This window comes from Dermacentor albipictus, chromosome 2 (genome assembly GCF_038994185.2).
Source record: "Dermacentor albipictus isolate Rhodes 1998 colony chromosome 2, USDA_Dalb.pri_finalv2, whole genome shotgun sequence".
NCBI lineage: Eukaryota > Metazoa > Arthropoda > Arachnida > Ixodida > Ixodidae > Dermacentor > Dermacentor albipictus.
Window position 1 is genome coordinate 24274024 of NC_091822.1, and position 25289 is coordinate 24299312.

Sequence of the window (25289 nt, forward strand, 5' to 3'; positions counted from 1 at the left end):
AAGTCCAGGTGCCAAATTTTATTGTTCTAGAAGAATTCTTGAAAGAATTACTAATTTTAAGATGCTGAAGTGAGTGTGGTTGGTCTGAAAACTATCGTTCTAAAATGAGAAAGCATTTAGTATTCTTGTGCATAATATATTATTAGAAAGGCAAATGCCACCGTGCAGTAGTGTTGTTCTATTTCTGCAGTTTTTATTGGAAAAGATTGCATTGTTGGCTTCACCAAAATTTAACCTCCACATTGCAGCCAAAATTTCAATTCTCATAAAAAATTGTGGAATCTGAAAATCTGAAAGTTGCATTCTGCACAAAATTCTACTCCATTAAGCGCCCTACCAATAAGTATTCCTTTTCTTATACAAGAATAATCATTTTTGCAACCACAAGCTTTTGTGAAGAAACACAAACTAAGAAAAAAGATTCCAAGAGTTCTGAAGTGTGTCATCTTGTTCAAATTGCACCGATAGTAACTAAAATTATCCTGCAGCATATGTCGGGCATTCTTCAAATTGGTATTTTTCTGTGGCTATAGCTGCAAGCTTTCTTTTTTTCCGAGGCACTGTTAAGTTGTCAACCTGACTTTTGCCCGTGACAAGCACTGCCTGGAAAAAATTGCGGAGTGATCATATTGATCATATGACCAGCGCATAGGAAAACCAAACAAGGTCTCCAAAAGCGGAGCTTCTGTTTGAGGAGAATGAGTGCTAAGAGAAATGTACGGCAACTATATATATATATATATATATATATATATATATATATATATATATATATATATATATAGGTAGCTCAATTGCTGCTGGTGTATATTTTTGGCAGGGGCTTAATCGTGTTGCTGCCTAAAACTTACACCAGCAGCAAAGTAGAATACACTTGGTTACTGCTACATTAGCACTGTGTTGGTCTGATCTGAGTTATATGCAACCAGGTTTCTGCACCGTGCAGGCCACTCCGGTTTGTGCCTGAGTGGCCTGCACGGTCCAGTCATGCCCAGTCCACATGCATTTTAACTGAGTACTGGGCACACTAAAACACTATTATCGCACATGTGGAGTCACCGGCTTGTGAAAAATACACTGTTTTGAGCATTTTTAATGCACTGATGAGATAAAAGTTTTTTGGCACATTCTCAGATAGTAAAGAAACCTGAAACTGCTATAATATGGAAACAGGATTTTGGCCAAAAATTGCGATTATTAGTCAGAGGACGCTGCCTTTTGATCTTTCTTTGATTCTGAGAGAAATGATGACAGAAATCAACCTGGAATATTAGGATGCGCTGCTTGTTTGTGCTCCTCCACCAACTGAAGCCGTTCAGCTCTAGCCAGCTAACATGAAGACATACTGAAACTAAAAGAAATGTTATCACAGCAAACACGCAGCAGTAAACAAGAGTTCACTGCAAGAAGTGAGTGAGTCGTAGTGTGAACAAGGAATTAGGACACAAGAAGGCACGAAAGAATACATATATGTAGCATATGATGGTATGTGTGTGTATTCTTTTATCATCATAACTTGCTGGTGACGCAGCGCACTGACACGGACACAGTGAAGACACACAGGAAAAGACGTCACTCGCTCTTGTGTGTCTTCACCGTGTCTGTGTCAGCGTGCTGCTTCACCAGCAAGGTATGATCATTACTCACCAACTAGCCCAACTTTCCACTTTACTGGTATTCTTTTATGCCTTCTCATATCCTAGTTCCCTGTTGATGCTACAACTCACTTGTTTCATGGTGAACAACCAACAACAGCCCACATTGCCACCTTCGTTTACTGTAAGACTTGCAGTGTGCCCCTATGTTTCACATGGAGGAGCTGCTTTGGTGTATGGCATGCCCAACTGTAGGGCTTCCTGTTAAACAGGTGTAGGGCAAGTAGTTTTCAAGGAAAAGTTTGATTTCCTTGCAGATATCCTCCTTAAATCTTTTGCTATGACACTGCAAAACATTTTGTACATTTAACAAATTTATTACAATCTTGTCTTTGGCAAGTTATATTTTTTTTACACAAATATCGTTAATATAATTTGTATGCTTGAAAAGTGGATTCATTCTGCTTTGCTTTCACGTATGTATTGCACAAAATTTTGAGTGCTGTAGTTGCTTCAGAAAAAAGAAAATCTAGTGTAACCTACAAAAAACGGACATTTTTCTCCCGTTGGGGAAAGAGTTACACCTGAGTTTGCTTTCCCCCTTTGGCCATTGCAAAACACAGCCGCCAGGTCACCGATGCAGAAGTCACAATACTTGTTCCACGTGCACATTTCTTTTCTGCTGACCAGCCCATGAATGCGTCCTGTGCCTAGTTTGAAGAATGACGTCGATTGTGGGCTTCGCAGTCAATTATACACAAAAGCCAACGAAATACCAGGAAAGAATGAAATGCATCACACAGTGCAATGACAGTGGCGACGATTTTTTGCACTGCATGCTTAGGAAGAGATCTGTTATATGAAGACAAAGAAATTATATGAGCCGCAAAACCACTAAGAAATTGATACAAAAACTTGATTAAATGGAGGTCTAAAGAAATTTCAGGTCGCAATTTTAGGGCCAGCAGGAACATGTGCAGCTCCACGAGATGTGAATGCTTACCGGCAAAGCTCTGTCCAAGGCAGGGTACCTGTTGGCCAGGCAGTGCAACTTCTCTCGCAGACTGGCACGTGTCATATTGTTGCGGAACAGGCTCTCATCTGCAATCACATACCCTGGTATGTGAGTCACATACCTAAGTACTCACAAATACATGAGCAGTACATCAAGAAAAGCAAGAGGCTAGACAAAACCACGATGAGATGAAAAGCTGTTAATGAAGGTAGTGCCAGATTGCAATAAAAAATTTTATATAAATAATTTATTCAATGTATTTTAAAAGCAGAGTAAGCTGGCTATGAGTAAAGGAAAGGAAGTGGCTGCACATAGAATTGCACAGGGGGGACATGGTGCAAGAAACTGCAATGTGAAAAAAAAAAAAATTGCAGCTGTCGGTTTCTCAATTAATTTCAGACCACTTATAACGTAACCGCCTATAGTGCAAGACTGGATATAAAGCGGCCTTCTATGACTCCCGTTTACCTTTCCATAGCACTCAATGGGCCTCTTCGATTATGAAGTCCCGGACTGTCCGCAAACCTTATGCGGCTTCTGGTTTGACTAGCCCCGACAGGAGAGCGCATCACAGCCATGTGACCCAGCTGTTGGGGACTGTCCGAGGTTAAAGGCACTGTGACTGGAAGTCACTCTTCTTGCTGCCGTTGTCTCCTTCGCTACTAGTAGATAGCCTCCTACCCAGCGAATTCATTAACGTGGCCTCTGAACTAATGCAGTCTCAGAAGCCACGTCGCCGACACCACCACGAAGCCTGCATGATGGTATCGCAGCTCTAGTGCTCAGAATGTGTTTGCAAAACGGAGTTTATGTCGCCCGCTTGCTGTTCATGCCCCTTAACCGCCGTATTAAGAATACACGAGCACTCTGTTTGTTCAGTCACGTCATCATATTTGCATGTTCACTATTTTATGCTATTTAATACTTGCATAACTCTGTGATATAAGCATCTACAGTTTTTCTTATTTAACCCTTAGCTGCAATATAGTTATCCAAAAATATTTCAAAAAGTTTTTGTCAGGTCTGCATAGTGCAAGGTAATGCTAGCCTACAAAATGAGTACCCCGTTTATTGCGGATATACAGACGGGCACCGAGTGACTGTGCACTATTGATGTTTCTCAGTACTGAGTGACACAGTAGACAAGACTCATGGCTATTTTTGCGCTTTTAGAACAGTGAATGTCAAGAAAGGAAATAAAATATTGAAAAATTGCGATGGGTACATGGTGGTAATATTGTTGCACATTGCAGACAAATTCGCCTAATTTTCTGAAGTGTCAGTACCATTCCATTGTAAGCATTCATGATTTTATTTTCTGTACCTAGAAACAAGGCAAGACAAAGGCTTTTCCTTATTCACAGTCATAGACACCATTATTTATGATGCCCCGTGGATCTTTCACAAAAAAGAAATATACAACACTGCAGCTATGTACCTGTAGCACAACATGTTTGGGATGGCGAACAATAGCTTAGGCCAGGTATACTTAGAGAAGCACAGTGCTTTTTCCAACCAAGATACACAAATGCCACATAAAACAAGCACACATTCCGAAATTGACTCAAACCACAGGAGCCTCTTGAGAATAAAATGTAGCATTTCTAAGGTCCGAAAGTAGCTTCTTTGCTGCTGATACACAGTTGGCTCCCCAGACAACTGTGGCCATGATGATAATGATGACAGCTTTGAAAGCATTACACAAAGAGAAATATCGAGAGGCAAAAGGACCCTTACCAGCTACTACTACAAGTAGCAGGACATTTGTAGAGCTCACATGTGAAGATAATCCTGTTCCTGCCTTCTGTTTTCTCATCTTATATAATCCAATGTGTCACAAGCTTTTCCTGAACAGGGCTTTTGCTGATTCATGTGCTCGCTTTAGGTGGCTAACCACTGCACTTGCTACTACACAGCGGCTGTAGCAGTCCTGTGAGGCCAGTCAGATCCGGTGAGAACCTGACACTGTAGCACACTGGGTCCTCTCACAGCCTTTCTGTTGAAATGGGCGGCAGAACCGATTGGACGCAAGCTGGCACTATCTTTTTCTGACAGGGAGCTATAGAGGATACACAAAGTATTCCCTCTAACAATGCAGCCATATTGGTTACGATGCCCAGACTTGGTTTGGACCCAGCTTTCTGTCGCTGAACAGGTTTAAGAGGCTGCTGTACCATGCGCACATTTTCCCTGCATCATCAGAGCGGCACTCAAAACACGCCTCACCTTCCTGGCGGAGGCACTCGAAGACCAGGCGGCCGATCAGGCTCCCAAAGGACCCATACTGCAATGCCCTGCAATCCACAAATTTCATTTTCTCTTACTACCACAAAGACTACATCAAGTGAGAACACTTGAAAAGGGAAGTGTTCTCAATTAGTCATCTCAATTTATTTGTGCCAGTGAATTCTCAGCCTAAACTTCTCAAAAATTTCTACAACATAGATAAAAAGCCTACGTGTCCAAACATAAAAATCTTTTAGCTTGAATGCAGGCGCAGAAACGAATTTTAAATAAATACTCACATATTGAATGTTTTTGTCATTCTAAAAGGTGAGAGATAAATAAATAAAAAACAAACAAATGATGACAGAAAATGCTAAAGGGTCGAAGAGAGGTGTAACACACTTAATACTAATAGCTCTTAGTGCAAAAAAACGCACAAGAGAGAAGGCACACAGAACACAGTGCTACTAACAACTGATGCTTTATTGTACTTGGTCACAGTACAAATAGCACTGTACAATAAAAGACGGAAAGGGAGTATAGAGTCACCACAGCATCACAAATCGCCTAAGAGCATAACAAGCCACCGCTATCGTAACAAAAACAGTATCTCCTTCTCTGACAACGCAACAGATGGGCGGCTCATGCAATCTTTATTTCTGTTAATTTCAAACGTCTCTACACTTTCCCTTGTCACTTGTTTAGAATGTTTGGCCATCACTCTAGTCTCTTTAAACAAAGGTTTGCAGCCACAGTGCATGCAGTGTGCAGCAAGCAAAAATATTTCTAAAGGTATGGGTAGTGCCTAGAGAATGTTTATGATGCTTCAAATTGTTTTGCGTGCTTCTCTGACCATGGAAAAAAAACTACAGACTTAAGTGAACCCTTTGGCAGAGTCTTTTATCAATGGCGTGTGAAATGCACGTGAATGTTGCTTGTCTCAGTATTGCTTCTCTTTCTAGTAAGCAATGCTAATGACTCACGAAAAAAAAAATCTAATAATTTACAACATTTATTAGGGATGGAAACATCGTCAGTTGCATGCAAAGATCACAAATATATGGAGGGTGTCCCAATGAACAATCATGCACCAAGATTTTAAAAAAAGAGCAATGCGTTACTAGAAAAAAAACCAGTGAACATAGTTTTTTACAGTACAGTGGAGTAGTTGCCATTAATTTTTTCGTTATTGAGATTTAACTAGGTCATTGTAATTAGTTATCTAACTCGAGACATACTATCCTAATTACCAAAGTATCAATGAGGCATTTGAAGGCACAGCCAAGGGACATCTAACTGCGGTATTTTCAGTGACGTACTAACTGCATACAAATTTTTTTCCCGAGTAATAAATAAACATAGCGAAATATGTAGAATACCACGTGACTGCGCTTCCATTCGGACCATAAAGCAGCACTCTCGAACAGGCTCCCTCCGAGTTATCCAGAACAAAGTAAAGGAAATAAAGAAAAAACATTGTGATCGAGCTAGTGCCTTACCTGCTGCACCCCAGCTGAAGTAACACGTCGCATTTGGTGTTAGTTGGAAACAAGCTGTGATAGCTGTTGTCTTAGTGAGATAAAGTGCATGGATGGTTTTTTCTTTTTTGCCACAAAACCTCTCACAATGAAAGTGAATTGACGTCAGTTCAAAGGTTTAAAGGTGCGTTTTGTTTCGTCCCAGTCGGAATGCCTTTCTCTAATGAGCAAAAGGTGAAAATCATCCTTGCCTTGCAATCTGCAAATGGCAACAAGAAGAAGGCCGCAAATATATATATCAGTCATGGAAGTGTGGGAGACCAAATGCATTGACTATCATCAGAAATTATGAAACCCTGAGACAAATCGGCAGCTTCAAGAAACAGTGGTGGAGGACTCCATCTTTGAGTCCTAGCCTACGCACGGATCTTCTAGCATTTATGGCCTCAAACCCTCATGCTGGCATGGGACATGGCTGCCCAGGTACCAATCCCAGTCCTAAGTTTGGAGGATTCTAAATGATGGCCTTTCACCCATACTACGTTAACCTGCACTAAACCTTAGAAGATAAGGACCTGCAGAATCGTCTAGATTTCTCGAATTGGGTCCTCACAAAAGCCGATGAGTCACCAGACTTTTTTAGCAACATTATGTGCACAAAAGAAGCCAATTTTCGCAGAAATGCTTAGGTAAATTTGCATTTTAGAAAAATCCCTTTTGGCGGTCTAAGTTCTCTTCCTTTTTTTCTTTTGGTTTTGTTTGTTGTAGGTGTTTTGTGCTGTGAATGCCACTGGGCGTTAGTTTTTTCAATAGTTTTTTCTATTCAATAGTCGCCGTCACCCCCACTTTCCATGGGTTTTTTCATTAAGCCATATTTTGAGCCTCATGCTTTCATGATGTCATTTCCACATATGTTCATTGGTGTGATATTCACTGTTTTTTTGTGTGCCTTTTTTGGATTCTTGAAACGATTTCATGCCCTCATCCTTAACCTTTACACTGGTTATTTGTTAAGTGTCATATCCTTTTCCTTCACATACTTGCGGTCTCCCTCTGTTTATTTTTAATGTTATCTCCCTTCTTTGATGATGCTGTAAGAATGGCTCATGGTTATATTGGTGATTGCTTGTCGCAATATTGGATACACTGTTACCCAGCAAACAATCCTTTGCGTTTTTATGTTTATCGGCACATGTGAGTGTGACAATGTGGACACGTGCACAGGTTCCCGAATGAAATATATGTATGTTGCTTGCTTTCCAAAAATAAACAGTTGGCAGTCTGCGCTTGTGGTGTGGTGTGTGTTTCTTTCTTGTGAAAAGAAAAAGGCGAAAAAGGATGTATGGTGCTGAGAAAACTTTGAGGATGACGAGTGTGGAGCAGAAAGAAAGGTTCGTAACCTGTGACTTCATGCTTGGCTGTGTTGAAGGCATACCTGATGAGTGGTAATACAGCATCCCAGTTCTTATGATCCGCTGAGACATACATTGAAAGCATGTTGAAGAGGGTACGATTGGTGGGCTCAGTCAGACCGTTGGTTTGCAGATGGTAAGGCATGGAATGACGATATTGAGTTTCGCAAAGGCGTAGCAACCCTTCCACGACATCAGCGGTGAACTGCCGGCTGTGATCACTTATCACCACATGAGGAGCTCTGTGGCGGAGGATAATCGAATGCGGAAGAAACCCCGAAACATTGGATGCTGTAGCTGAGACAAATGCCATTGTTTCAGTATAATGTGTTAAATAATCCCCGCACACGATTACCCAGTGGCAGCCAGTGGAAGACTTGAGGAATGGACTGAGTAAATCTATACCAACTTTCTCAAAAGGTGAAGTCGGCAGTCTAACCGGTTGCAGAGTGCCTGCAGGATCTGTAGTCGGTTGTTTGTGGCATTGGTAGACATCACAGCTGGCTGTGTACTGCTTGGCTGTCTTCCACGATTGAGGCCAACAGAAACATTGTCGGAGGCGGTGGAGCATTCGAGCGAATTCAACATAACCAGATGTAGGGCGTCATGCATGGTCTGAAGTACAGCAAGGCGCAGGCATTTTGGGAAGACATGCAGCAGTGGAGAACAGTTGTTTGAATAATTCTTGTGGTAAAGCAGACTGTCATATCTATGGGTTGCATCTATAATCGGCTCATAGTGAGAGGTCACACTGTTGTTTGTTCTTGAAGATGACAAAGTCAGGAAAGTCCAATGAGATTGTAGTCAAGTAGTCGTTGGAATTGTCATCATCAGTACCCTCGCTCTGAGAGGGAAGACAAGCTAAGCAGTCAGCATTTGTGTGGCAGTGACAACTCTTATAAGCAACAGGAAAGTAATATTCTCGAAGACACAAGGCCCACCGAGCCAACTACCCAGCTGGGTCATGCAGTCCAACGAGCCAGGAGAGAGAATGATGGTTGGTGACGATCTTGAAACGGTGGCCATACAAAAAAGATCTGAACTTGTGGGTGGCGAAGACAATAGCAAGACATTCCATTTCCGTGGCTGTATAATTGCTCTCCGCTTTCGCCAAAGTATGAGTTGTGTACACAACAACGTGTTGGTGTCCGTCATGAAACTGGACGAGCACATGCCCAATGCCCACACCACTTGCATGAGTATGCAGTTTGTGGGGATGCGTGACTCTCACCTGTCCCCTGGTATGTTGTTTTCCCGCATAGCTCCCGTCTCCTGTAAACCGGCTTCGCCGCGTAGCCTGGTGCCAGCGGCAGTTGGTGGGGTTGAAGCGCATTGCGGGAGATGGCACAAGTGTCGCTCTGCTAACGCCACCTAACAGCAGGGTTACTTGGGCATGGAAAGGAGAAGGCTCTTCTTCCTCTTTCGCTCAGAATTGGCAAGCGGCGCGGACGTTCTGCGTGTGCGCCGATCCATGCTTCTGCGAGACCGTCTCGTGAGGCCTACCCCGGAATGGACGAACACGATCGTTCGAACGCGCCACTGTTCGCGTGACCGTACGTGTGAATGACCAGGCGTTGGTGTTCAGCATGGGGCAAACATATTCACTCGTTATCCGGTCACGGTGAGTTGGACTTCTGCCATTTGTCACGTGTCCATCAGCATGCTTTGTGGATAGCAACTCGGCTAGCAGGCATTGATCTATGAAAGGTGCAATAAATGCCCTTGCGATTGTTTGCCCTACTGTGTTGTCGTTCCTTTGTCCCAAGAGCACGGTTGAGAACCCAACAAGTTCGGTGAACGCCTCCGGATCGAAATGGTGGAGAAGTGGCCCAGAGGGGTGCAAAAACTTCAGCTGCTAGAAAGCAGTCTCACTGCTGAGCAGACCATATGTAGGGAGTGTCCTTGCGGAGCAAGTCAATCAGTGGACAAGCAAGCTGGGGCGAAGTCTTTAATAAACCTGCGAAAATAAGAACAAAGGCCCAAGAATCTGTCTTCGGCTACTTAAAGTTTCAAACAACAGAAATCTTTTGGGGATCTGGCCATATACCGTCCTTGTTGACGAGATATCCCAGCACAAGAGCTTGACGCTCACCGAAATGACACTTCTTAGAGGTTAAAATGAGGCCAGCCTGTTGGATGCAGTCCAAAACAACACTGAGCCGCTGGTTGCGCTCGTGGAAAGTTCGGCCGAAAATAATTACATCATCTAAATAACACATACAAATATCCTGTTTAAGGATGGAGTCCATAACTCGCTCGAAGGTTGCTGGGGCATTACATAAGCCAAACAGCATGACTTTAAACTCGTAGAGTCCGTCAGGCATAACAAAAGCGGTCTTTTCTCTGTCAGACGATTGCATCGGTATCTGCCAGTATCCGGATCAGAGGTCAATCGACCAAAACTACGATGCGAAGTGAAGGCAGTCAACAGCATCCATTCTGTAACCCTAATGGTCTAATGGTTATCTAACCGGCACACTACACGACCTGCCCAGCTCCATGTTTTTTATCTTGATGTCAATCAGAATACCGTCTATACCCGTTTTCTCTCTGATCCAAACCCCTCTCTTTCTGTCTCGTAACATTATGCCTAGCAATCTTTGTTCCATTGCTTTTTGGGCAGTCCTTAACTTTTTCTCAAGCTTCTTTGTCAGCCTCCAAGTCTCTGCTCTATATGTCAGCACTGCTAAAATGCACTGATTGTACCCCTTCCTTTTCAGTGTTGATGGTATGCTCCAGAAAGGAGCTGACAATGTCTGCTGTATGCGATCCAACCCATTTTTATTCTTCTATGAATTTCCTTCTTATAATCAGAGTTCCCTGTGATTAATTGACCCAGGTAAACATACTCCTTCACAGACTCTAGAGGCTGACTGGCGATCCTGAACTTTTGTTTCCTTGCCCGGCTATTCAGCATTCTTTGTCTTCTGCATATTAGTAATCTTCAACCCCACTTTTACACTCTCTCTGTTAAAATTCTCAATCATTTGTTGTAACTCGTCTGCATTGTTGCTGAATAGAACAATGTCATTGGCAAACCAAGGGTTGCTGAGATATTCGCCATCGATCCTTACTCCTAAGCCTTCCCAGTTTAATAGCTTGAATACTACTTCCAAGCACGCAGTGAATAGCATTGGAGAGATTGTGTCTCCCTGTCTTACCCCTTTCTTTATAGGTATCCTCCTGCTTTTCTTGTGTAGAATTAAGGTAGCTGTAGAAGCTCTGTAGATATCTTTTAAGGTATTTACGTAAGTGTTCTGTACTCCTTGATTATGTAATGCCTCTATGACTGCTGGCATCTCTACTGAATCAAATGCTTTTTTGTTATCTATAAAAGCCATATAGAGAGGCTTATTGCACTCTGCGGATTTCTCAATAACCTGATAAATGACATGGATGTGGTCCATTGTAGAGTATACCTTCTTGAAGCCAGCTTGTTCCCTTGGTTGACTAAATTCCAGTGTTGACCTTATTTTATTGGATATTATTTTGGTAAATATTTTATATAATACTGGGAGTAAGCTAATGGGTCTATAATTTTTCAATTCTTTAACGTTTCCCTTTTTGTGGATTAGTACAATGTTTGCATCCTTCCAGTTTTCTGGGACCCTTATGGGTGATAGGCACTTCGTATTAAGAGCCGCCAGTTTTCCAAGCATTATGTCTCCTTCATCTCTGATTAAGTCGACTGTTATTCCATCTCCTCCTGCCACTCTTCCTCGTTTCATGTCTTGCAAGGCCCTTCTGACTTCATCGCTAGTTATAGGAGGAGTTTCTGTATCCTGTTCATTACTGTATCTAATTGAGGTATCCCGACTCCTCTGTGTACTGTACAGGTCAGTATAGAATTATTCCGCTGCTTTTATTATATCTTCGAGATTGCTCATGATATTGTTATGTGTGGAAAGACACAGATAAAATAGGCTATTTACAGGCTATTTACACTAGAGCCAGACCTCCAGGCCGACGCTTGCTTGCGCCAAGGGCACAGACCCACTTTGTCGTCGTTCTCGCGGCGGCTCGTCCCTTGAGCATCGCTCGATGATATCGTAATACTACTCCCCGGCGGCAAAAATGCCGACACGGTGCTGTTAAATATCCAAGGTGCGTGGAGAGTTGCAGGGTTTGAGTCAGGCGACGTGGACAATGTCAATGGTTGTCACAGCGGAGGACGTAGTGGGCGTGGCTAGAACGATTTCATAGGGTTTCACGAGGGTGCCGAGCACAAAATGGACACCACGGTGACGGAGGTCGTAGCGTTGCTACTGTTTGTCTTGAGAGACTTGTAGACAAACGCACGCAAGTTAGCAAGCACGGTCGGCATGGGCGATAGCATCACAGGCATAAGTGCTAGTTGAAGCTATGGTGGGCGAAAGCACAGCGTTCAGTGGTAGCGTCGGTTCACAACCATACAAGAGGTAAAACGGTGAAAAGCCAGCAGTTTCTAGACGGGAAAAGTTGTATGCAAAGGTAATGTAAGGTAGAGCCAGGTCCCAGTCACGGTGGTCGTCGGAAACATATTTGGATAGCATGTCTGTAAGGGTGCAGTTCAAACGCTCAGTGAGGCCGTTCGCTTCAGGGTGGTAGGAGCTGGTAAATTTATGCTGTATTGAGCAGGCACGCATGATGTCGTCAATGACTTTAGCCACGAACGTATGGCCACAGTCTGTTAGCGATTGACACTGAGCACCATGAATCAAAATGATATCATGCAGGAGGAAGTCTGCAACACCAGTTGTGCAACTGGTTGGAAGAGCGCAAGTTACAGCATAACGGGTCGCGTAGTCTGCCACGACTGCAACCCACTTGTTTCCTGATGTAGATCCGGAAATGGGCCGAGAAGGTCTAAGCCGACACGATGGAAGGGCTCGGCAGGGTTGTCGAGCAGCTGCAGGTAACCAGTGGGAAGCTGGGAAGGCTTCTCGCATTGTTGGCAAAGTTCACAAGCGGCGACGTAACATTGTACGGAACGGGCAAGGCCCGGCCAGAAAAAATGGCGACGTACACGGTCATGGGTTCAAGATATGCCGAGGTGTCCTGCCGTTGGTGCGTTGTGAAGCTCTTCTAGAATGGTTGAGCGGAAGTATTTAGGTGTTACAAGTAGGAACTCACAGCCATCTGGGTGAAGGTTGCGACAGTACAGAGTACCGTTGCGGAGGACGAAGAGGCGTAGAGTGGCATCAGCCGGAGAGTGTTTAAAAGAGTCGATGAGTGCTCTGATGTAGGTGTCACAACGTTGCTCATCGGCGAAATGAAACTGCTGTGATACAGAGGATATGCAAGCAGAAATATAGGAGGAGTCAGAGTCGTCAACAGGGTAACGCGACAAGCTGTCAGCATCTTGGTGCAGGCGGCCAGACTTGTACACCATGGAATATGAAAATTCTTGTAGCCTCAAAACCCATTGACCAAGCCGGCCTGTAGGATCTTTTAGCGATGAGAGCCAGCAGAGAGCATGATGGTCAGTGACTATGGAAAAAGGGCGACCGTAAAGGTAAGGACGGAATTTCACAACCGCCCAGACAACAGCAAGGCATTCTCGTTCCGTAATGGAATAGTTGCGCTCCGCTGATGCGAGGAGGCGGCTTGCATAAGCAATAACGCGATCCTGGCCACGCTGACGCTGGGCTAAGACGGCACCTACGCCATGACCGCTGGCATCTGTATGCAATTCTGTAGGGGCATCAGGGTCGAAGTGGGCGAGAATGGGTGGTGAGGAGAGAAGAGTGACGAGACGAGCATCGCTCGATGATATCGTAACAATATTACCCTGGTTATCTTTCAGTGCATACATCTTGGTTTGTCTTATGCCAAGTTTCTTTCTCACTGATTTCAGGCTGCATCCATTTTTTATGGCTTCTTCAGTCTTTCTCATGTTATAGTTTAGAATATCACTTATTTTCGCCTTTTTGATCAGTTCTGACAGTTCCGCGAATTCTATCTTATCTCTTGAGTTGGCCACTCTCATTCTTTGTCGTTTCTTTATTAGATCCTTTGTTACTTGGGAGAGGAGGCAGTAGCCGACACAAAATCTCCACGAGTTGTCTTTCTTTTTCACCAGTATAACAGGAGCTGCTTAAGGACTGCAAGACTCCTGAATAACGCCTTTCTGCAGCATGTCGTGGGCCTGTTCCGCAATCACTTTTCTTTCCGTGGGAGATACACGATAGGGTTTCTCACGTATCGGAGTCGCTTGCCCTATATTGACGCGGTGGTGCATCCGGGATTCCGGCAACATCCGAGAATGCTTGCATTGAGTAAAATAAAATACTGACGTGCAGCAGGCAGCACTTGTTGGGGTACGTCCTGCTCAGCAGATGACACTGACTTGTTTATCATACATCGCAAGTGATCGGAATAGTTGGGCAATGGTCGACTGATGTCTGAAGATGTTGGAACTGTTTATACACCAATTGCAGCTTTCTCCTGAAATGTTGCCAGTTTAAGTCCGACTGGCAGGGTAACAGACTCCGTAGAAGCGTTCACTATCTACAAAAAAGCGCGCCCGTCAATGGCTTGAACAATAGATAGAGAGGACAACACATTCTTCTTGATCACATTGTTATGACCTGGCTCGACAAGAGTGCTGCATGATTCCATCCCGACACGTGAAGACCTCACACGAACACACATGGCCGTCCGATTAGGCAGAAACACATATTGAGACAGCGAAAACATGTTGGCGTGAAGAGAGGAAGAAAATCGCGGGATGCTGGCTGCTGCGTGTTGTTGGAGGTCAGCCATCTTAACTACTCTGACTCATTTTGTATGTGTGTGTGTGTGTGTGTGTGTGTGTATATATATGTATATATATATATATATATATATATATATATATATATATATATATATATATATATATATATATATATATATATACATATATATATACATACATACATATATATATATATATATATATATATATATATATATATATATATATATATATATGTATATATATATGTATATATATATATATATCTTGTATATACAATCTTCAATACTCCCAACATCCCCATAAGAATATATATATCTACAGTGAAACCTGGTTAAACTGTAGTTGGCCGGAGCTCGGAAAAAGTACGTACTAAACGGTAGTACTGTTTAACCGAAATAGCATGAGATCGTCCACTTACCTGTTGAAAACGGAACACAAAACTCAGAGAGAGTGCGATAAAAGGGGACAAAAACATACAGTATTTATTCACTTCGCACAACAAAAGTGTTATTTTCGTTTGATGCCGTGGCGTCCTAGCATGACGACAGCGGCCTCAAACTTACTGAAACTTTGTACCAGCTTTTCAGCCAGCCCTCTCTTCTCGGCAAACACTTGCATGGCAGATTCCTCGTTGGCATTACATATTCTCCGTGCAAGTGCGATAGTGCTGCAGAAATCCCGGGGCACCTTTTTCATTGCCACGTGCTGTTCTCGTCGCGACGATTTCATTCACGAGGCTGACATAACACACAGCTTCTGCTACTGTCGGGCCTGAATTGCCCGTGCTGTCGCTTTCCATGTCGTCCTCATCACTGTTGCTAGTCGACACTTCGGCAACAACAAAGGTAACAACGGCAAAAAGTCCAACCTGGAAGCCAACATCTCTTCACAGTCGTAGCAGCAGTGCTGCTGAGCAACTTCTTCGCATTCCAAATGTCACAAATAGCAAACAAATAGCAACAGCAGATCCCTGTTGTGTGCCAGCACCGACTTGTTCGTGTCACATTCGATAGCACGAACGATGTCTAATTTTTCTTCTATGCTGAGCACCCGGTGCCTTTTTTATCCGAGCTTCAGCATAATGCGAGTCCTCACTTGCACGTCGCCACAATGCACTCTGGCATGGCCCCGAAACGACGATGTGGCTTCACGAACAAACGCACAGGGCGCTTGGAGGCCGTTGTTCCGATCTCTCAGGCTTGTTGTTCTGCCAGGCTGCCTGATAGAGACGATGCACCACCGTGTTTGCGCAACGAAAAGTGGACACAGTACGTGTTAACTGACACGTACGCAATAAGCTGGTACAGTTTATGCGGATACAAAACACATTATGTTCAATGGCCGGTGAGTCAGGGATTTGACTTTACTACTTTTAAAACGAAACTACTGTTTAAGCGGGTATGGTTCAACGAGGTTTTACTGTGTGTGTGTGTGTATATATATATATATATATATATATATATATATATATATATATATATATATATATATATATATATATGCATGTGCCAATAGTAGACTGCAGGACAAAATTATTCTTTTTGCTTGGCTAACTTGACTGTCAAAAATGCATGAACAGAAATTTTCCAGGGTCGTGAACGCACTGCTGCCACAGCACGGACAAAAAGGGTATTACGAGAAGTAGGTGATGGCATGGGCTAGCTCGTGAGTGCAATTGTGAGCTCGTGTCTCATAATTCATAACTGATTCCAATTGCCGTTATAGACACCGTCTCAACTATTATCTGGGTGGTATGCCACACCGTTCCGTCGTTCTTCAACTAATACTGCTTTGTTTTGCAATGCATTTTATCTTTGCAGCTCTGCTTAGTTTGTGGGGGAAGTGCGACGGCAAAAGAGACGTCGATAGGTCTCCCACATGAAGTGTACATATAATGTCTAACTGATCGCAGACGCTTACACTTTAGCTTAAAGGAGGCGCCGTATAAGCGCTTTCCAACCATAGAACAGGGCCGCTTCCAAGGTCGCCTATTTTACGTGCGGCTCAGAACTATTGTTTGACAGCCCGTCTCGCCACTGAGGATTTGCATTTGAGCGAAAGTCTTTGTTAATGCACCCTCCTCAAATCCGACGTCGCAGCCTAGTGCAGCGCATCAGTGCCAGTTCCGTCTCGTTCGCAAATACTTCTCCGATACATGAGACAGGCAGCCAATACTGTGAACTGTTTGGTGTACCTCCCTTCAGACGCAACTAGTGAATACGCGGTAAGCGCTGAAAATTTGTTACCCATCGTGATCAGGAAAACACATCTATCGCGGATAAAACAAAGTAGTTTTGAGGCATGTAAGGCCCTCTGGGCGGTACTTGTCACGAATAAGGTAGCCTCGCCACCTAATGGATTATCTGACTGAGCTCTGCCAAATCCTCGGTTGCCACAGTTGGAAGTTCAAATCTTTCTGTAAGGTTCTTTTTTTTTAATTTGACAATGGTGAGCTTGAAATTCACCTGCTCCAGTGCACATGTGCAGGCTTGGAGTGACGCCCGACACCGGCAAAAGATACCGAGAGCGAGTGGGGCTATACTAATCCAGGTACAACGAAATTAGGAAGGCCCACAAAGCTTCAAGAAAGACACTGCCTCACCAGAGCAGGAATTGGCCTCTCTGGTGCAGTATTCAGCCACTACCTCACGAATAATTGCTACAATTAACCCATGGCCCTCAGTCCCCAGCAGTTGTGGAGCAGCTGACCAAGGAGGCGGTCAGACCTGCAAAGCAGCAGAGGGTGCTAAGAATCTTTGGGTCCGGACAGGCCGCCAATGGAAACTGACCCTTGCAACATTAACACCCAAACCCTCTCAAGTGAGGCTAGCTTAGCAGGACTCTTTGAGGAACTATCATCGGTCATCGGCCTTAGTGAGATTAGAAGAACTGGTGAGGCTTATACATAGCTGAATAATGGCCATGTCCTCTGCTATAGAGGTCTCCCAGATAGGAAGCAATATGGGTTAGGATTCCTAATCCATAAATACATATTGGCCAACATAGATGGATTCTACAGCATTAATGAGAGGGTAGCTGTAGCTGTAATCAAACTTGATAAGAGGTATAGATTAAAGGTAATACAAGCCTATGCTCTAACATCCAGTTACGATGATGAGGAAGTAGATCAGTTTTATGAAGATGTTGAATTAGCAATGAGAAAAGTGCAAACTCAGTATACTGTAGTAATGGGCGACTTCAATGCAAAAGTGGGGAAAAAGCAGGCTGGTGAACAAGCAATTGGCAACTACGGCGTTGATTCTAGGAACGATAGAGGAGAGATGCTGGTAGATATTGCAGAAAGTAATGAGCTTCGAATAATGAACACCTTTTTCAGGAAGTGTAGTAACAGAAAGTGGACCTGGAAAAGACCTAATGGTGAAACAAGTAATGAAATCGATCGCATACTTTCTGCTGATCCCAGCATAGTGCAGGATGTAGAAGTGTCAGGTAGGGTAAAGTGCAGTGATCATAGATTAGTGAGGGCTAGGATTCACCTCAATTTGAAGAGAGAAACAGTAAAAGTGGTCAAGAAGAAACAGGTCAACCTAGAGGCAGTAAGGGTAAAAAGCAGGCAAATTTCGGTTGGTACTTGCAACAAACATGCAGCCTTAGAACACAGAGATGAAGATGAGATAGAGGTAATAAATGAAACCATAACTAGGCTGGCTTCAGAGGCAGCAATTGAAGTGGGAGGCAAGGCACCAAGGCAACCAGTAGGCAAGCTCTCCCAAGTAACAAAGAACCTAATAAAGAAACGGTAAAGAATGAAAGTTTCCAACTCAAGAGATAAGATAGAATTCGCAGAACTGTCGAAACTGATCACCAAGGCGAACATAAATGATATTCGAAACTATACCGTGAGAAAGACTGAACAAGCCATAAAAAATGGATGCAGCCTGAAATCAGTGAGAAAGAAACTTGGCATAAGACAAACAAAGATGTATGCACTGAAAGATAAGCACGGTAATATCATCAGCAATCTCGAAGATATAGTAAAAGAAGCGTTAGAATTGTACAATACCCAGATATAGTATAGATATAGTATAACCAGATATAGTACAGATATAGTATATCATCAGCAATCTCGAAGATATAGTAAAAGAAGCGTCAGACCTGTACAATACCCAGAGGAGTCATGATACCTACATTAGAAACAGTATTGAACAGGATATAGAAACTCCTATAACTAGCGATGAGATCAGAAGGGCCTTGCAAGACATGAAACGAGGAAAAGCAGCAGGAGATGACGAAATAACAGTCGATTTAATCAAAAATGGAGGAGACATAATGCTTGGAAAACTAGCAGCTATTTATACTAGGGAGGAGTAGATTTTTAATGAAGAGAAAGCAGGATAGGTCGGCCTGGAGAGCGTGTCTCTAGCCTGCTACTCCTCACTGGGGATAGGGGAAGTGGGAAATACAGGGAAAGGTAGGTGGCGGATGATTATGTTATGGTACAATGAGATACTATATACACGTTGTCCAGTATGCAGATGTGCACTTTAGACGCAATACACGCAAGAGTAATCTTGTCCACGCAAAAAGTAATCTTGTCACAAAAAGTTATTGCGCAAACACATTTTGCACTGACTGCACGTCTCACAGGTTCTAGAGGTGATCGTCTAAACCAGCCTCACTTAGAAAGTTCAAAAGTGATTTTATGGCACGTTGGGCACAGTCAACACTCCTCTATGCGCCCAAAAGCTTTTCTTCTGAATAGGAGCGGGAGTCCAAGCAGTCAACAGTAGATTTGAGTGTTCTTCGTTCGACTGTATATTGAAGGCACACACAAAGTATGTGAGCTACTGTCTCGGGAGCGTGGCAGATGCTACAGTCAGGGTCCCGTGTTTTTCCAATCTTGTGAAGGTATTGGCGGGTGTATCGGTAGGTCTGTCGACTGCAAAGTCCCAGAAAATTGGAAGAATGCAAACATTATACTAATCCACAAAAAAGGGGATGTTAATGAATTGAAAAATTATAGGCCCATTAGCTTACTCTCAATATTATATAAAATATTAACCAAAATAATTTCCAATAGAATAAGGGCAACACTGGATTTTAGTCAACTTAGGGACCAGGCTGGCTTCAGGAAGGGATACTCTACAATGGATCAAATCCACGTCATTAATCAGGTTATCGAAAAATCCGCAGAGTACAATAAGCCCCTCTATATGGCTTTCATAGATTACGAAAAGGCATTTGATTCAGCAGAGATACCAGCAGTCATAGAGGCATTACGTAATGAAGGAGTACAGACCGCTTACATAAATACCTTGGATAATATGTAGAGGTTCCACAGCTACCTTAATTCTACACAAGAAAAGCAGGAGGATACCTATAAAGAAAGGGGTAAGACAGGGAGACACAATCTCTCCAATGCTATTCACTGCGTGCTTGGAAGTAGTATTCAAGCTATTAAACTGGGAAGGCTTAGGAGTAAGGATCGATGGCGAATATCTCAGCAACCCTTGGTTTGCCAATGACATTGTTCTATTCAGCAACAATGCAGACGAGTTACAACAAATGATTGAGGTCCTTAACAGAAAGAGTGTAAAAGTGGGGTTGAAGATTACTAATATGCAGAAGAACAAAGATAAAGATGAATAACCGGGCAAGGGAACTAGAGTTCAGAATTGCCAGTCAGCCTCTATTGTCTGTGAAGAAGTAACTGTACCTAGCTCGATTAATCACAAGGGAACTCTGATCATGAGAAGGAAATTCATAGAAGAATAAAAATGGGTTGGATTGCATACGGCAGACATTGTCAGCTCCTGACTGGACGCTTACCAATATCACTGAAAAGGAAGGTGTACAATCAGTGCATTTTACCAGTGCTGACATATGGGGCAGACTTTGAGACTGACAAAGAAGCTTCAGAACAAGTTATCGCGCAAAAAGCAATGGAATGCAGATTGCTAGGCATGACATTAAGAGACAGAAAGAGAGTGATTTGGATCAGAGAGCAAACAGGTATAGACAATATTCTAATTGACATAAAGAGAGAAAGGTGGAGCAGGGCTGGTCATGTAATGCACCGGTTAGATAACCATTGGACCATTAGGGTTACAGAATGGGTACCAAGAGAAGGGAAATGCAGCCAAGGATGGCAGAAGACTAGGTGGAGTGATGAAATGAGAAAATTTGTGGGCGCTAGTTGGAATCGGTTGGTGCAGGACAGGGGTAATTGGAGATCGCAGGGAGAGGCCTTCGTCCTGCAGTGGACATAAAACAGGTTGTTGATGATGAAGATATATGGGATTCGGGAAGCTGGTCGGGCCCCAGTCACCCCCGGAATAATGAACTCTCTCCGCCTATATCAGAAGCCATTGTTACATATAACTAATACCAATGCTTTGCTTAAAGGAGTAGTGAGATGACACTTCTGACTTGAATTTTTTTTTGTCAAGTGAAGGTCCTTGACTGCAAAACCCTATCAAATACCTTAACAGATTTTTTCTTTTTTCTTTTTACAAACCAGTGTTGGTTTTGTTTCCCAGCAGGCCATGGCACAGAGGGTGGTCATGCGGGAGCAGGACATTATGATTGCTTGCTGGTCTGTTATGCAGCTATCTGCCCTCTCAGTCATGACATCATGACATATAGATTTCATGGAAAACAACACTGAAACTGCTCTGTAGAAAATCTATCATAGTAAATATCGTCTAGGGCACTCCGAGTCTTGCTAGTATTTTTTTTCTAAGGTTTCCAGTTCGAGGACCTTCACACACACACACAAAGAATGGAAGAACAAACTTTAACATCAGCACTCCTTTTTGAGCAGTGACATTCAAGTTGATGTATTCAATATTTGAAGTGTATAAATATGTCTATACATGGTAGTGGGAGAAGAACTGACATTTCTGGCATGACACTGCCAGAAATATGAGGAAATGTCTGCAGTCGAGATTCTCAAGCAGCGTTTTAGCACTTAAATCTACATTTCTTAAAATGAACTGCGAAGTTTATCTATCTATTTTATCACTGAGTCACATGGGGAAGATATTCCATAGCATTATCAGCTGCTTTAAGTCAATTACAAAACACACACATCAGCCAGTAATTTCTGGTTACTTGCCTTGTATTAGTAAATTCCTGCACTTGCAAAACCCATTGCTGCAAACTTCATAATCTCATCCCACGATTTAGGCCTCTGCTATTTTTGATTCCATTACTCTGCTATACCAGTGGTCACACGCTTTAACCATTTAACCATTACATGCTCGTTGCTCTCAGCTCGCTATGCTGTTACTTATTCCCATTGCAGTGATCGTTGCACAGCCTACTTTTATAACCTGCCAGTGCTGCTAGAATGCACTGACTGTGCATTTGCATAACGAATGCAGCACAGGGATGCAAGAACTCACGGGTGTTCATCCAGAGAGAAGACTGGCTGCTGCAATGCTGCCAAGGGCACCACTGAAACCAATTCGGAAGCAACAAGTGAAGCACATCAGTGATCACAGCCAAAACATACAACATACATATAGAGATCATTTTGTCCCCAAGGAAAGCCAGCCATACGGAAGCTAGTAGCCCTTCAATCGCAATCTTGGTCGCGAGTGGCTCCTTTGCGCAAGCTGCAGGAGGGAGGCTCTTGGTCTGACTGACTTTGGGCACGTGGAAGGAGTAACATTTGTCTGTTCCGTCGCGCACTACTTTCACAGCACTGTGGCCACCGCGGCTCAACCGAAGGTCCTGGCCAGTGCCCATGCATATCTATGGGCCCACACTTTCGTTATTTCGATCCTAAAATTGGCCTTTGCTAGATAATTCCAACTTGACCCCTATGGTGACCCCAATAGCGACCCCTGTAGTGGCAGTGCCTGTTTCAGCGGAGCTTAGGGGACGGTAAATGTGTTGAACACAAGTCATCACTTGTTGAAAATGCCTGTTTTTAGCCAGCCCTAGGAAGATCTTCAGCAATAACCATAGCTCACAATGTCAGATTATGGTATTTGCCTAATTCCAAGTGCACATTCTTTTTTCAACAAAATAGGGCCAAAAAGTTGGCTGCACGGTGCAAACAGATACGAAACCAAAACACCGTTGTGGGTGGCATTTGTATGCTTTACCGCATAACACAAATGTACTGCGGCGAGGCTAACTTTAAAAAAGCAAGAGGCGAAGCTGACTAGGAAACCGGCTGCCATTATGCAGCACATATATTTTTCTTGCTATAAAATCTGGCACGCGTTAGATTTCTACTTTGCTTAGGAGCTTTAATGTAGTTGCTACATTACTCTTCTACATTAAACACATAGAAAGTGGGCACGCATTTGATTCAGGGTGTGTGTTAAACTCTGGAAAACACTGCCAAATGATTTGACGGCGTTTTGGCATTTTTTATGCATCTTGTTTATTTCAACCTGCTGGATAATTCGATCAATTTCGTAGGTCATGTCAAAGTCGAATTAACAGAAATAGACTGTACTTAGAAAACTCAATTCATACAAACGTTAAGACAGTCTACAAACATGCATGCAGAATACATTCTAATATATCTCACTGGATACTGCCAAAAATCACAATGTTAAGTAACAGTAGCCTTCAAATATCTACAACTATTTACTCAACACCATTCCCATGTCACCACTAAAACATTCTACATATGCACACACAAGATACATTCTAATAAATAACATTGCACACTGTAAATATCACCATGATACTAATTTAGTAACATTCTAATTTCACAAATGAGCAAGATATGAACTAAACTACCGCTAATTTAAGCCATTTGTGTCTGCATATTGATTTTGAGTAAGTGGAAGGTTATGCAGTAAAGATTGGTGCTTGTAAATTAAGCAAGAGTATAGAATCATCCATGTGTCTGAATTTCATGTGTTTACAACAATTTCACAACTTTCTAGAGACGCCAGATTCGTGAAAAAGGTTTTAACTGTTGTAGATGAAAATTGCATAGCCTGTAATAAATGGAAAGTGTAAATATGTTCAACTTCAATTATACTGAATTTGGGACAGCATATCTTGTGGATAGTGAATTCATATTCCTAATAAGGTGAATATTTTTTTCTATGGAACGAGAAGCCTATTTATGCTACTTTTATTTGTCGTATGCGATATTAAAGTGCAAGAAGTTAAATGTGAATTAAACGAAGCCTAATTGTTTATTGCTGGGCTGTAACTGGGAGCAAAATGCGGCAGCAAGCTACTCTCCCGATTACTGAAGAAAGTTCTTTACTGATATAAATAACTAGTGTGGCTATATCATAAGGAGCCGACAAACACTGACACCAAGGACAACATAGGAGAAATTACTTGTGCTTAATAAATTAAATAAAGAAACAATTAATTAATGGAAATTAAAGTGGATGAATAAACAACTTGCCATAGGTGGGAACCGAACCCACAACCTTCGCATTTGCAACCTAATGTAGACGAGAAATGTGAACTCTTAGAATTTTGTGGCAATCAACTATATTAATTTTCTGGCCATCAAGAAATAAGCTGCTTTAAATGTTACCACTTCATTTACTGCACAAAAACTTGTGCCCTTTGTATTCATCAGGTTAACCTTATTTGGATTTATTTTGGACCCCTCTGTTGACACAGCAAGAGTTTTGTCACCTTCTGACACCAGATTGCCACCAGCATAGCCAGAAATTAGGACAGACTTATAATCAGCATATATTATACATTGTGCCTTTGTTTCTATGTCTACAATATCATTGATATTTATATTGAATAAGAGTGGCCCTAACACACTGCCTTCTGGTACATCAAATCTATTTGGTAACAGGGACGACATTTAAGATTTAAACAATGCAATACAAAGGGTAAAAACAGAGTTGAACATTAATATGCAGAAGACAAAGGTAATGTTCAATAGCCTGGAAAGGGAACAAGAATTCATGATCGCCAGTCAGCCTCTAGAGTCTGTGCAGGAGTATGGTAAGACATAGCTGTGTCTTACCAGTACTCACGTATGGAGCAGAAACCTGGAGGCTTACGAAAAGGGTTTTGCTTAAATTGAGTACGACGCAACAAGCTTACAAAAAGGGTTCTACTTAAATTGAGTACGATGCAACGAGCTTACGAAAAGGGTTCTACTTAAATTGAGTACGACGCCACGAGCTATGGAAAGAAGAATAATGGGTGTAACATAAAGGGATAAGAAAAGAGCAGATTGGGCGAGGGAACAAACGTCTAGTTATTGACGTCTTAGTTGAAATCAAGAAAAAGAAATGGGCATGGGCAGGACACGTAATGAGGAGGGAAGATAACCGATGGTCATTAAGGTTACGGACTGGATTCCAAGGGAAAGCATGCGTAGCAGGGGGCGACAGAAAGTTAGGTGGGCAGATGAGATTAAGAAGTTTGCACGGACCACACGGCCACAATTAGTACATGACCAGGGTAGTTGGAGAAGTATGGGAGAGGCCTTTGCCCTGCGGTGGGCATAACCATGATGATGATGATGATGATGTTTATTTAGGTCAATTACTCACAAGAGGCCCTGACCATGAGAAGGAAAGTTACAGAACAATAAAAAGGGTTGGAGTGCATACGGCAGGCATTAGCAAATCCTGACCGGGAGCCTACTGTTGTTGTTGAAAAGATCATTGAATTATACTGGTGCTAACATATGGGGCAAAAACTTGGAGGTTAACAAAGAAGCTCGAGAACAAATTAAGGACCGCGCAAAAAGAGATGGAATGAAAAATGTTAGGCGTAATGTTAAGAGACAGGAAGAGAGCGGTTTGGATCAAAGAGCAAACGGGGATTGCCGATATTCCAGTAGGAAAAAAATGGAGCTGGGCAGGCCATCTAATGCACAGGGCAGGTTGTCCATCAGAGTTACAGAATGGGTGCCAAGGG

At 42.8% G+C, this 25289-nt stretch overlaps 1 protein-coding gene and 1 long non-coding RNA gene across 3 annotated transcripts in view; one reads left to right on the forward strand and one right to left on the reverse strand.

The window, feature by feature from the left end:
- The window catches only part of LOC135897924 (uncharacterized), a 127458-nt gene that overhangs the window by 83394 nt on the left and 18775 nt on the right, over nt 1–25289 (forward strand). The gene's annotated exons all lie outside the window — the stretch shown is intronic.
- The window catches only part of LOC135897922 (endothelin-converting enzyme 2-like), a 152413-nt gene that overhangs the window by 32955 nt on the left and 94169 nt on the right, over nt 1–25289 (reverse strand). The window contains exons 12-14 of one of the 2 annotated variants that reach the window (XM_065426609.2): nt 21815–21866; nt 4837–4904; nt 2599–2711 (exon numbers count right to left, since the gene is read on the reverse strand). In XM_065426609.2, coding sequence (XP_065282681.1) covers nt 2599–2711; nt 4837–4904; nt 21815–21866 — 233 coding nt within the window. The remainder of the gene's footprint in view (nt 1–2598; nt 2712–4836; nt 4905–21814; nt 21867–25289) is intronic. The other variant, XM_065426611.2, reaches the window with a different exon arrangement.